The following is a 14,085-nucleotide window of genomic DNA, read 5'->3' on the forward strand; positions in this document are numbered from 1 at the left end:
AATGAAGCCTACTCCTCTGATTCTTCCTCAACCACGCAAAACAACTTCCAAACCTTGCATTACCCAGGATTACCAACCTAGAACTTACGGATATTCTTTCAACACAAATAAGTGCATTACCAAACGGTGTGGTTATTGGGTACAGAGTTAAAACTAAGCCCAACAACATACAAGAAGTAGAAGAAAGAAGAAGAAGAAGAACCAAGAAGAAGAAGAAGAAGAAACTTATATTTTGCAGTTACAAATTTCAGCAACCCTCACACGAAAACTGCCTAGTGCAAATATATGGAGCTAAACGATTCTATTGAAGAGGGTATACCTAGGAGATTTTCTAAAGCGGGACTGTTCCTCGTTAGCCTAACAGGTGATTCTAATTTATTGTCTTTTCGTGCAATTATGTCGTTCGTATTCGTTAACTAAAGAGGAAACAGACTTAAATTAAGAGTTACCTGTTTGCTGAATTGACTCGTAACATAACCTCGCATCATGTTACTTTTAGATATCTGCAATAACTGCAGTTATTATCCCTAAGGGCCCTAGGCTATTGTATCATTTATGCCAACTGTAGGAATGTGCTACTCGCTCGTTAGATCAGAATTCCCTCGTGACGTAAAGTTGCATATGCTCGAAATGTATTAAGAAACCACTCGGAGGCATTCCATATATGTCATGGAATATTTATCTTCATCTGTTTCTTCTTCTGCCGGCCTCGCGGTGTAGGGATTTTTACCTGGATTTGAGGGCTGTTTTTAGGTCTACTCTAACTCCGTGATAACAATTGAGGAGCTATCTGACTGTGAGATGGCGGCCCCAGTCTAGAAAGCTAAGAATAACGGCCGAGAGGATTCATCGCCCTGACCACATGACACCACACCGGCCTTTGGGCTGAACAGCGGTTGCTCTTTAAGCCACGGTTCTGTGGGTTCTTCTTATTTTTCTTCTTCTGGTGCTGCTGCTGCTGCTGCTGCTGCTGCTGCTTCTTGTCCTCCTCAACCTGGCAGTTGGAGGGTAGCATGTTTGTCCACTCAGGTTTTTCGGTCTTGAACCAGCTGTTTGAATAGGTAGTGTGGGCATCATCATGCAGGAACTCTTCCTTTGGTCGTTCTCAGTACTCTTCCATTTTCCCTTCAATTAGCGTAGACCGTCATGATAAATGACTCATTTAATTACTAATACAACTGTTTTGTCATTTCTTGTTGGTTTCTGTTTAGTTGAGGGTTTTCCTGCTTTCTGCAGGACAAATCATTTGTTACCTTGCTTGTCCAGGCTAATTCATAAGGTTCAGTGTTAAGTATCAGAGCCATAGGTTACTATGTTCCAAACAAAGTTCTTAATGAAATGCTTTTTCACTGGCAGCGATATGGCCTTGGATGTTAGTAGGCTACTCTTCATACTGAAAGCTTCCTTTGCCTGAGCTATTTGACAACGGACATCTTTCTCATACCACCCATAAGTTGAAACGGTGTTTCCCAAGTAGGTACTTGAACTGATTTGCCTGGACCATCCTTTCTCCTTCCAAACAAATACTTAGTGGCAGCGAGTGTCATTTGAACTTTGTTTTCTATTCTGATTTCCTTTCCAAAATTTTTGTTTCTCACTCTGTCTTTCGTATCATATTTCTTAGGAATTTTATTTCACTAGCCTGAATTCTTCTTTCCTCCCTACTTGTCATTGGCCAAGCCTTATCTAGAGTACCGTAAAACTGTACTTCAGCCACTTTCTCGTATATTTTAGAAATTAAAATTTGAAATATTCCCTCTAATTTTCTGAAAAATATAAGTTCTGCCATGTTTGTTCTTCATTTTTAAATATGAACATAATTCTAATTGTTATTCAGTAATCAATTATGATTATCGAAAGAGTGGCTGGAGTTACCCCATCTTTTCCGGCTCCATAGCTACATGGTTGTCATGCTGGCCTTTGGTCACAGGGGTCCTGGGTTCGACTCCCAGCGGGGTCTGGAATTTTAACCATCATTGGTTAAGTTCTCTGGCACGGGGGCTGGGTTTATGTGTTGTCTTCATCCTCATCACAACGCGCAGGTCGCCTACAGGAGTCAGATAGAAAGACCTGCACTTGGCAAGCCGAACATGTCCTCGGACACTCCCAGCACTAAAAGCCATACGCCATTTCGTTTCATTGGAGTATTTTCGGCCGCCATAATAATAACTGTTTTTTAAAAACCTGCGGATTGCCCAGCATCAACAATCGCAAAGAAATTAAAACAATTTGTGGTGAAACAGGTATAGGCCTATAGTGATCAAATTCATATTTTTCCCAAAGAAGGAACTATTTTACTTAGCCTAAGTGTACAAGCATTGTATGGTATTACAAATTACATGTTGCATTGCATAAATATTTGTAATGTTACAAAAGATAATAAATAAAGGGTACGAAAATCATAAAGCCCAATTGTATGAAGAGAGAAAAGGAGGTCAGAAAAGAAGCAATCTTGTAGACTGTCCTCATAATACACTGTCTTCTAAATTAAAAAATATCTGGGCCGTCAATCAAATTCTTAAATGTGTGTCGTCCATGTCAACTGATATCCGTCTATTTATCATTGAAAGTGGGAACCGCCTTTCGTTTCTCTGTCAGGATAAACTTCCCCGTTTATTGTTATTGTACCTTTATTAATCTCTTCTAAATTGTTCTTGAAGTAAACAGGATTGTAATTACAATACCCGTGGCGCGTAATGTTTTCATGTATGTTCTTGCCATGATCAAAGTTACCCCAGAAGAGGACAACTTTTATCATAAAACTATTCCCTGAAAAACCTATTTGAATAAAATGCATCAAATTTTGTTGATCAGTTACCAGTACTTACATTTTGACCCCATAAACCACTGGAATGGAGGATCGAATGGTGGGGCTAGAGAACAGTTTGTTTTCTGCTGTTACCAGACAAGACAATAGTCGGGGCTGCAAAAAATGTCGACTGACTCAACAAGAAAGGCTAAAGCTTCAAAATATTCAAATAAAAAGAGGAGAAGTCTATGCGATCGAGTGAGATGGCCATACATTCAAGGGCACGCAGCTATGAGCTTGCATTCGGGAGATAGTGGGTTTGAACCGCATTGTTGGCACCACCACCGCCGCCGCCACCACCACCACCACCACCACCACCACCACCACCACCACCACCACCACCGAGTCCCCAACTTGATCTAAGAGAAAACCGCCAAGTCTGTAACAACAATAGGCTAGCCCTTGGAATGAAGAAACTTGTGCAGAAACAGGGCAGAACTAAAAAGTAAAATTAAGACTACATGAGAAGATCATCTATACTAATATATAAAAATTAAATGGTGTGTGTGTGTGCGTGTTACTCAATTACGGAAGAACCACTGGTCCGATTTACATTAAATTTTTCATAAATATAGCTTATTTATGTAGTTAATATATAGGCTATGTTTGATTTCGATATTTTGCACTATTTAAAGATGGCAACCATTTTAGTGACATCACTACACCCTTTGGTTTCAAACATTCATAATTCCATGTAAAATAAAAAGAGAATGCAAAGAAATGCAAACTTTTGATGGTATATACGAGATTTAATATTTAATTTCCTATACGATAAGTCCTTATTACTTTTCGTGTATCTCCAACGTTTAGCAAGTAAAACCTACATTTGTGCTATAAAACACTACCGCCGCGCCGCACCTCACCTATCCCCTCCATGCGTACCTGCCGGCCGTGCACTTGCCGTTGGGTTGGGCAGGTCACCTTCACATTGTAATTTATTTATGTCCTGTTGCAAAACATGGGTATTTCATCTAGTCATCTAATACATAGGTGGATCAAAAGGTTAGTTTCACTAACGCGCCGCAGCAGCGCGCTGTGTGTCGCAAACGTGGGAATGGCGGAGAAAGGGACAGACACAGCCCACACGTCTGTTAGGCAGGTCGCTGTGGTGTCTTGTCTAGTATTGTGCGAATAACGGCCAAATGCAATGGCGCGTCAACTGGACGTTCACTCCAAATATGAGGTGCGTGCGACAATCCGATTCCTTTGGGCCAAAAGGAAGAATTGCACGGACTTTCATCATGAAATTAGGGCTGTGTATGGGGAGCGGACCATTTCCCGGCAAGGTATCGTAAAGTGGTGTCAGCATTTCGAAGCCGGACGCACAGATATCACGGACAACCATCGTGAAGGCAGGCCCGCAACGTCCATGACCCATGCAAAGGTCAACAGTGTGAATGCGATCATTGGACAGAACCGGCGCATTAAAATGAGAGAAATCACGACGCAGCTGAACATAATACCAATATAAATGGTCCGTTATTGGACATTATATATTTTCCAGCTAACTCATTCTTGGTTGCCAGCGTTTCGCCCTCGTGTGCTAGGGTGGGCTCATCAGTTGGTACCTAGCACACCTACCAATACGTTGGCTAGTGCATACCGTGGAGGCCACTGCGTAGGCCAACTGGAGACCCTGTCTCATTATCAAAAATTGATGCCTGCTTGGCCATAACGGACCATTTATATTGGTATTATAAATTTACTCATTCAGGACAAATATTTCAGATTCCCTATGGGAATCAATATCTATGTCATATAAGCAGCTGAACATGTCGTATGGCAGTTTGTTCGCCATTGTTCACGAGGACCTTGGATATCGTAAGCTGTGTCAAAGATGGGTCCCACGTCTTCTCACTGATGAGTACAAGGGACAATGTTTCCAATCCTCCCTGGCATTTTTGTAACGCTATGCCACAGACGGCAACGGGTTTCTGCAGCGAATCGTCACAGCCAACGAAACGTGGGTCCACGACTTCACCCCCGAAACGAAGCGAACATCAATGGAATGGGTGCACCCCTCATCACTACAACGAAAGAACGCCAAGGTTCAACCTTCAGCTGGTAAGGTTATGGCGACAGTGTTCTTTGACGTGGAGGGTTTGCTGCACGTGGAATTCATGCCGAAAGGAATGACGATCAACGCGGCGTCATATTGTCAAACATTGCACTGGTTGCATAAAGCGATTAAAGAGAAGCGCTGGTGTGATTTTGTTGCACGATAACGCAACACCTCACAAGGCCCGCCAAACGAGAGAACTGCTGCAGCGTTTCAAGTGGGAGGTCTGGCAACATCCACCCTACAGTCCCGACCTAGCGCCATGTGACTTTCATCTGTTCGGTAAGCTCAAAACGGAGCTCGGTGGTCGACGTTTCCAGACTGATGAGGAGTTGAAGGCCGCTGTCTCCGAGTGGTTGCAGAACGCTGGAGGAAATTTCTATGCATCCGGCATCGACAATTTGGTTGTGCGTTCGCAGAAATGTTTGGAGTCTCTTGGAAACTATGTGGAAGAGTGACGTTACAGTCTGTATTGTTATAGTCGTGTTGCTGTTGTATAGGTGGTGTAATAAATGGCCATAACTGGGAAGTGTAACTTATTTTCTGATCTGCCCTCGTAAATCTAAAAATTCATCATCCCAAATATAGATGAAAGTATCAGATGTAGTTAGTAGGCCTATACTTGACCAGCCACTGTTGAACAGTCATGACCAGTAACTTACATGTTCAGTAATGACTTGAACAACTGTGAACATTTAATTTAAACCTCTCCAGTCCTATTTAGAAAGGGTGCAAACTGAATTTATTGACAGCCATTATTTTTACTTTGTAGCAATTGATTTTGTATCCCTGACCCTAACATCAACATTTATTATTTTTATACTTTAAGACAACATAAATAAGTTTTGATAATATTGATTTTAAGGAGAAAGGGTTTTATTTTCTAATAGGGGGGTCCTCACCGGTATACTGGCGGACTTGAGCGAAATAAAATAGCTCTCGCGGACCAAACACACACTTCACAACGTCATTAATCACCAATTCATACCTTACTAATTGCCCTTCCAGATCACATCTGGAATTGTAAACTCTGACCTCGGTCAGAAATGTTTCGATCGTAATGATCAGACAATCAGCCAATCATGAAGAGTTTTCTAATGAATAAATCCACTGGCTCAGACACACATTACGGATGCGAGCAAAGGCACCATTCGGATACAGTGAGGTGTCGCGTAGAAGATCAAGGCGAGGCCTGGAAGCCCAAAGCAGCATACAGCCGCAGCAAACTAAGAGAACACTTAAATTTAAGAAGCCAGGAAAATTTTCATATTTTGCCACACTCAACATAAACTAACTAATGAAACTCGGCAAATTAAAACATTTAACAGATATAATGGATCAACATAAATTTTAATAACGGCGCTTCAGGAACTTGCCAATAGAATCTGGTTGATATCGCCTTTACAAAGGCCCTCCAGAAAATAGAGTACTGAAGGATGTTCTCCAATTTGGTATGGGATTCTTAGTCCATAACAGTATAATAGACTCGATCAAGGACTTATCATCAACCTCTCCAAGAATAGCAACATTAACAGTTAAAGTGGGGAATAAAACTTATACTCTGATAAATATCCATGCCCCAACAAACGACAAAAATGCCAAGGAAAAAGAAGAAACAGACAAATTTTGGGAAGAACTGGACCATCTATTATTAACCCCTCAGCGCCGACCTCTATACGTGGTATAGACCCTCTTTTCTTCCGTAGCCGCCGACCTCTATACGTGGTATAGACCCATACATGGTTTCACATTTACGGCTATAGAGCGAAGAGTTTTGAAGTTACTGATATGCAAATTGTTTTGTTTCCAAGAAGACATTTTCGGGTTTATCAGTGTTGTAAATAAGAATTGAAAAATCATTATAATGTAGTTGTTTTTGCAAGGATAATTATTTGTCAAATAAGTCTGAGCACTAATCTCTTGCTTTTTTAAAGTCGGTTTGCTTCATTCTTTCCCACAGAATACAATAAAGAAATGATGATCTGAGAAGTTTGTCTTTTCGTGTGATGTTCTTTGCTCTATTTGTACATTGGGAGTGTGGTTTATTTATTATATTTGTCTTTATTTCTCAGCTTGTAATATTTTCGTAACTCTCCACGAGCGCCCTGTGTAGGCATCAGTTAGTGCTGTTTTCTGTCATACGATATGAGAACCAGTTGTTCATGGTATATATCTCGTTTGAAAGACATTGTGTCGACCTTTTATCTGAAATATGTATCGAGTTGGTTTGTTTCGTCATAAATGTTATTCCCCTAATTCAGTTTCGTCCTGTTTCCTTCGGTCTCACTGCAGCTTCATCAGTCCATGTTACGCGCCGCGCTCAGCCGTGGTATGACTGACAGTAACGTGCTTGAAATATTGTATAATTCAGATGAAAGTTTAGTCGGAAGTAGTAGTGACAGTATAAGCAGCAGTGATAATGAAATAGATGATGTAGCAGTGGTAAATGATGAGTGACGATGAGGAGGAAACAGTACTTGGAAATTTCGTGTAAGAGACTATAGATAATTATACATGTCAAAGAGAAGTTTTCAACGGTGAATTTTGATTGCTAAATTCTCTAATAATACTCACACAGATCACAGAGAAAAATATTGAGAAATTACCTTATCGGGTTCAGCTGGTGAAAGGTTTGTTTACAAAATACACTCGCTCGGGAGGGAAACGAAATATTCAAGGCCGGCGCGCATCAGATAATACAGTTCCAAGGTTGCAGGAAAGATATTTTATCAGGAAATTAGCACCCAAGAGTTGGAAATCCAAACCTCAGAGACATTGTATCCTGTGTTTAAAACACGGCGAAAAGAAGACGTCAGTGTACTGCTGCCAGGCGTGTGACTTGAGTCCCTGTCTCAAAGAGTGCTTCGAACTCTATCACACGGAACTAAATTACTAAGGAAATGTGAAACAATTATGTAATTATCTGCATGTAGATAGTTCTGTCATAAGGAATTTCAAATTTCGTGAAAATCGGGCTACTCTTATACTTGCAGTAATGCTTTAAGTGAATCGATGTATTTCAGTCGCCCGTAGTTGAAATCTCATTCGGCCGCGGGGTAGGAAGCTATTTAAATGGCTGCGACGCTGAGGGGTTAAACATCCCTGAAGTAAACATTAAGCTCTTGCTTGGAGATTTCAATACAAAAATAGGGCAAGAAAGAAAATATTGTATAGTGGTGGGAAGATGGCCAGCTCATAATTTCACAAACAAAAATGGGCAAAGATTAATTGAACTTTGTGAGGACCATGCACTTATTCTGCAAAGCACAAAATTTAAGGGACAACCACACAAATTAATGACTTGGAAATGTCCTAATATGAAATTGGGGAATTTTAAATTGACCATGTAGCCATGGATAGAGATTACTACAAAGAAGTTTATAATGTGAAAGTCCTCCGGGGGGTCGACATTGATTCAGATCATTATATATCAAAAATAAAAATAAGTTAACACCTAAACAGAGACAAAAAAAAAATCGCAATCCACTAGGCGAAGACATTATGATTCCGATAAAACATATACGGTGTGGAGAGATCAAAAACACCCCTCAGTGTCAAATTGGGGATGATAATTAACAAACTGAAAACTGTAGCTGAGGAAATTGCTCCCATTAAACGGAGAAAGAAACATGCCTGGTGGAATGAGGAATGCGACAGTGCAATTCAAGAAAGGCACAAAGCATGGTTATCTGACCAACAACGGAAAACAGAAAAATCCCACGAAGAACTCAGTATGCCAGAAGACAAACAGCCAAAGGATTTAGAAGGATTAAAAGAAATTATCAAAAAGTAACATTAAATACCATAGAAGATGCATTTAGTCAATATAAAACAAGAGACTACTACAAAACATTCCAACAACATCAATCAAGTACACTCCAATTAGCCTACACTAATGATGAAAAATAAAAATGGGGAAATGGAACACAATAATAGGGATAGTGCTAAAATTATGGCCGATTATTTTTAAGAATTACTTAACTGTGAAGATCCAAAAGAACAATTTGATTTTTTTCCTTCCCCAAGAAATAAAATACCACTGGAAAAGGTTATACTGCCAACTTATGATGAAGTGATCAAAACAGTAAATTCTCTCAAGAACTACAAAGCAGCAGGAGAGAATCAATTTGTAGCAGAACTATGGAAGAATGCAAATAAACAAATCCTTCAAAATTTACATAAACATATCATAGACACCTGGAATACTGAAGAAATGCCTGAGGAATGGATTACAGCAATAATCCAGGCATTGCACAAAGAAGTTGATAGATCGGATCCCAGTAATTGTCGAGGTATATCTCTGCTTGATGTTATAAGATTTTATCTAAAATTATATATACGAGAATTCAGGAACAACTTGACCGGGAACTGGGAGAATATCAGGGAGGATTTCAACTAGGATGAAGCTGTCCCGATTAAATCATCAGTCTTGAGTGGATCATGAAACACCATAGAGTTCGGAACAAGAGATTAATCATCACTTTTGTTGACTAAAAATAAAGCTTATGACAGTATTCATCGTGAGTCACTACTAAAAATCCTTAAGGAATTTGATTTACACCAAAAATTCATCAGTCTTATTGGAATCACTCTTAATACTAATTCGAAGGTCAACTTTAGGTGAATTGTCTGAGCCATTTGAAATCCACACTGGACTTCGACAGGGAGATGGACTCTCACCATTATTGTTTAACTGTGCCCTGGAGAAAGTAATGTGAGAATGGGTAAAGAAATGTCTTTCAATGATCAAGATAGACAGAAATATTAAACTTAATTGCATTACTAGCAAGTAGTATGGAAGAAGCTAAATTTCAAATTGAAGAACTCTAGAAAATTGCTGCAAGAATCAGACTGCAAACTTGTTTAAAAAGACTGAAATGATGCCGACCTTCAGAATTGAAACACCAGCCATTCACCTCGACAATGGCAAACAAATTAAGATTGTGAATAAGTTCAAATATCTGGGAGAAATTATAACCTGGAACAGAGAAAACATTGATCAACAGCAGAACATCTAAACCGAAAACAGCACAGCGAATCACCTGGCCAACTTTTAAAAAAAATTCTCTCCATGAATGCTAAATTTCGACATTACAATACAGTTGTAAAACCCAAAGCAACTTATGCTTAGTGAAACACTCTTCAAGTTGAACACTAAATCAACAACCGATAAATTGCAGAAAGCAGATAGAAGAATCGAGCCTCCATGGCTCAGATGGCAGTGCGTCGTCCTCTCACCGCTGGATACCATGGTTCAAATCCCAGTCACTCCACATGAGATTTTTGCTAGACAAAGTGGAGGCGGGACAGGTTTTTCTCCGGGTACTCCGGTTTTCCCTGTCATCTTTCATTCCAGCAACACTCTCCATTCTCATTTCATAGCATCTATCAGTCATTAATAAATCACTTTGGGGGTGGCGACCCCATCGTACTAATAGCCTATATATGATTCATTCATTACATCCCAGACCCGGTCAATGACCGGAAAACGGTTTGTAGGTTTTCATTTTCAGATGAAAGAATCATCAGGACAATCATCAGTAAGAAACACCAAGTTGATGGCCAATGGAGATTATTACCTAATGAAGTGGTATATCGTGAAAGCGAATCAATAATAGATACATACTTACCTGGTGTAGGGGTTACCATGATCAACAAGGCGGTTCCCCCAGGGTGAGGCCCTTGCATTGCACTTCGCTTGGGCTGACCCCTGCGAATACCCCAAATCTGAGAGCGACAGGCTCCCTGCCCACGACTGCAATGCTGCGAGCCTCTGCACACCCAGTGTTCATGCTCATATGCGGCGCTCAGTAATTTTGGTAACCGCTCGCCCTTACTTGGGCGTGAGAACGTTGTGTCGTACGCCTCTCGCCCCGACTAGTGAAGCAGTTGTTTAGTTACTTCTGGAAAAATAAAACAAAGAACACTTGGTTCACAGAGATCATGAATGATTTAGAAGAATTAAATTTTTCAATGCTCCAAATTGAAGGCAGAGAAGAAAAGAGGATTCTAAGGAATAAACACCTATGATTCAAACTCATAACATTTGAACGAAGGAAGTACACCATTACTGACAACCAAAGGGCGGCCAGGTCCAACAGGATGAAGCTGAAAAGCTGACTATTTAATACTATTAGACTTTAATGTATGTATATGGCTGATTAAAGTGCTCCAATGTAAAAAAAAAAATATATATATATATATATATATATTGTAATAAATGTTATTCCCGTGTGGGGATTTACTGGTTACCTCCATCGGGCGCGTCCCATTGGAATTGGGGAAGCTCACTGGCTCTGCCGCCAGCAGAGTCAGAGGGTAGTAGGGAAATAAAATACCACCGTGAAAAAAAAACTGGTCCCTTGCCAGGGTTACGGCGAAGACTGGTAAATGACCAGAAGCCAGAAAACATCTTGAGGCAACCTCTAGGGCTAACAACCCTAGTTGTAAAAGGATGGGTACCTGTCCAAAGCAAAGTCAAGTCAAAAAGCATGATGGCACAACATTTCAAGAAACATACACCAGGGGGTAAATCTTCGGATAAATCCCTCGTCGTGAACGCCCCGGCGCACGAGTCTCGTTCAGATTCTGGGGGAGACTCGACATCATGCAAGAGACGAGTTGGAGCATCTCGGTGTACCCCGAAGAGTCAAAAACTCGGGCCAAAATCTAAAACCTTTCTAGCAACTTTCAACATAAATTCACTTACACAAACTGGCAAGCTGAAAACCCTCACCAAAGCTCTTCATGAAAATCAGATATCCATAATGGCCCTACCCAGAAAGCAAATGACTTGGCGTTCTCCCGTCCCAGCTCTCGGAGAGTTCCAAATTGATCATGTTGCAATCTCCAGGAGAAACAGCCCTGAGATTATGAATGTCAAGGTAAAGAAAGGCATCAATGTGGCCTCAGATCATTATATGTCTCTTATCAAATTCAAACCAATTCCCGCAGACACAAGGAAGACAACCAAACAGATCACACGCTTCGACAATGATAAACTTCGGCAAAGGGTCGAGAAGTTCCAGGAGAAGGCTAGACCAAATGACACTGACTTTAACAACGCCAAAAGTCTCCTTGTTGAGGCCACCAAAGACGTTGCAGAAATCAAGAGAAGCAAAAGGCATGCCTGGTGGAATGGTGCCTGCGAATCAGTCCTCCAAGAAAGACTGAATGCGTGGAAACAGTACTACTCTACGAAATCAGAAAATGATTGGGAAACCTACAAAACCCAACGTGCCCAAGCAGCTAGGGTGTTCAGAACTGAGAAACGTAAATACGAAAAATTTCTCATTGAAAAGATAGAACAAAACTTTAGGAAGAATGAAAGCAGAGAGTACTACAGAGCCTTCAAACGCAAACTCACTGGCTATAAACCACCATCTTTATGCTTTGAAGGAAAGGACGGCTCACTGGCGACATCAAATGAAGAAAATTGCAGCATTCTGGCAGACTACTTCAAGAATTTACTTAATTGGGAACATGCATCATTTTCAAAAATATTTTTTTTGAAAAGTACACCAATGAAATAGTACGTAAACGTATTACATTGTGGTATGTTGCCTTGTTTTCTACCATTAAAAAAATATTTAATAGTGCCTTTCCGCAAGGCGAGTGAAACGGCCTCTGACGTAAGCGGCGCGCTGTGACGTCACGATCCAGTACCGCATGGAGCTCTACCAGCCGTTGTGCATCAGCCGTTGCTAAAAGCCGATTGTTTATTATTCACGATCGCGAATAACTTCGAAATGACAGAAGAAAGGTTCAAAACAGCACAGTCAGACAATCTACCATGTGTAGATGTCATCATTCTTGAAAAGTGTGACTTTTGTGGCCGCAGAAATTCGCGGATAACAAGCAAGTTTGTAAGTGGCGTCTTTTATATACGTGCAATGTACTGTAACCCATAGTATTAGGATAACAACGAACCTGGATAGATATCACATCACTTTCAACATTTCCTTCTAGACTGATTCCCCTATTAAAGAATAACATTACATTTTCGGGCTTTCAGCATTAGTAAAGTAAGAAATCGGATTTCAGCACCAACATAAACATATAGGTAGCATTATAGTACTAGTCCGCTTCTGTGGTGTAGTGGTTAATGTGTGCCACTCCCGGAGACCCGGTTTCGATTCCCGGCTCTGCCATGAAAGTTGAAAACAAATAGTACGAGGGCTGGAACGGGGTCTACTCAGCCTCGGGAGGTCAACTGAGTAGAACGGTTTCGAATCCCACCTCAGCCATCCTCGAAGTGGTTTTTCGTATTTTCCTACTTCTCCTCCAGGCACCTAAGGCCACGGCCGTTTCCTTCCCTCTTCCTTGTCTATCCCTTCCGATCCTCCCATCCTCCAACAAGGCCCCTGTTGAGCATAACAGGTGAGGCCGCCTGGGCGAGGTAATGGCCCTCCTCATCAGTTTCATCACCATACTCAAAGTCTCACGTTCCAGGACACTGCCCTTGAAGTGGTAGAGGTGAAATCCCTCGCAGAGTCCGAGAGAAAACCAGCCCTGAAGGATAAACTGATTAAGAAAGAAAGAAAGAAAGAAAGAAAGAAAGATCATAGTGCTATAGGGCTATAATCTATCATTCCCAAAAAAAAAATATTTATGGTTGGGACAACTGGCCTACCCACTTCCGGGGCCCTTGAAAGAGAATTAAATATCTTTGTGGAGGGAAAAAATTAAACATGATAAAGATAAATATGACTTCATCTAGTTTTCACAAGTCGGGCTGAGTGGTTCAGACGGTTGAGGTGCTGGCCTTCTGACCCCAACTTGGCAGGTTCGATCCTGGTTCAGTCCGGTGGTAGTTGAAGGTGCTCAAATACGTCAGCCTCGTGTCGGTAGATTTACTGCCACGTAAAAGAACTCCTGCAGGACTAAATTCCTGCACATCGGCGTCTCCCAAAAATCGTAGAAGTAGTTAGCGGGGCGTGAAGCCAGTAACATTAATTACATTTGGCTTTTAACAAGCTGAGCATATCAGGAAAGAAAAGTGTCCTGGTGACATTTTAGTCGCTCAATACAGGAATGTCTTTGGGTGCTGTGACTTGCTTTACGTCACACCGTCACATATAGGTCTTATGGCGACGATGGGACAGGAAAGGCCTAGGAATGGGAAAAAAGTGGCCGTGGCCTTAGGTACAGCCTCAGCATTTGCCTGGTGTGAAAATGGGAAACCACGGAAAACCATCTTCAGGGCTGCCGGCAGTGG

The 14,085-nt window shown here is 41.1% G+C and overlaps 1 protein-coding gene and 1 pseudogene across 1 annotated transcript in view; both read left to right on the forward strand.

The window, feature by feature from the left end:
- Positions 1-209: 209 nt before the first annotated feature.
- Positions 210-14,085, forward strand: part of LOC136858542 (ATP synthase subunit C lysine N-methyltransferase) — a 96,760-nt gene continuing 82,884 nt past the window's right edge. The window contains exon 1 of the mRNA XM_067138157.2: positions 210-364. Coding sequence (XP_066994258.1) covers positions 286-364 — 79 coding nt within the window. The 5' untranslated portion in view covers positions 210-285. The remainder of the gene's footprint in view (positions 365-14,085) is intronic.
- Positions 10,491-10,624, forward strand: LOC136859076 (U1 spliceosomal RNA; annotated as a pseudogene).

Source organism: Anabrus simplex, chromosome 1 (genome assembly GCF_040414725.1).
Source record: "Anabrus simplex isolate iqAnaSimp1 chromosome 1, ASM4041472v1, whole genome shotgun sequence".
NCBI classification, from domain to species: Eukaryota; Metazoa; Arthropoda; class Insecta; order Orthoptera; family Tettigoniidae; genus Anabrus; species Anabrus simplex.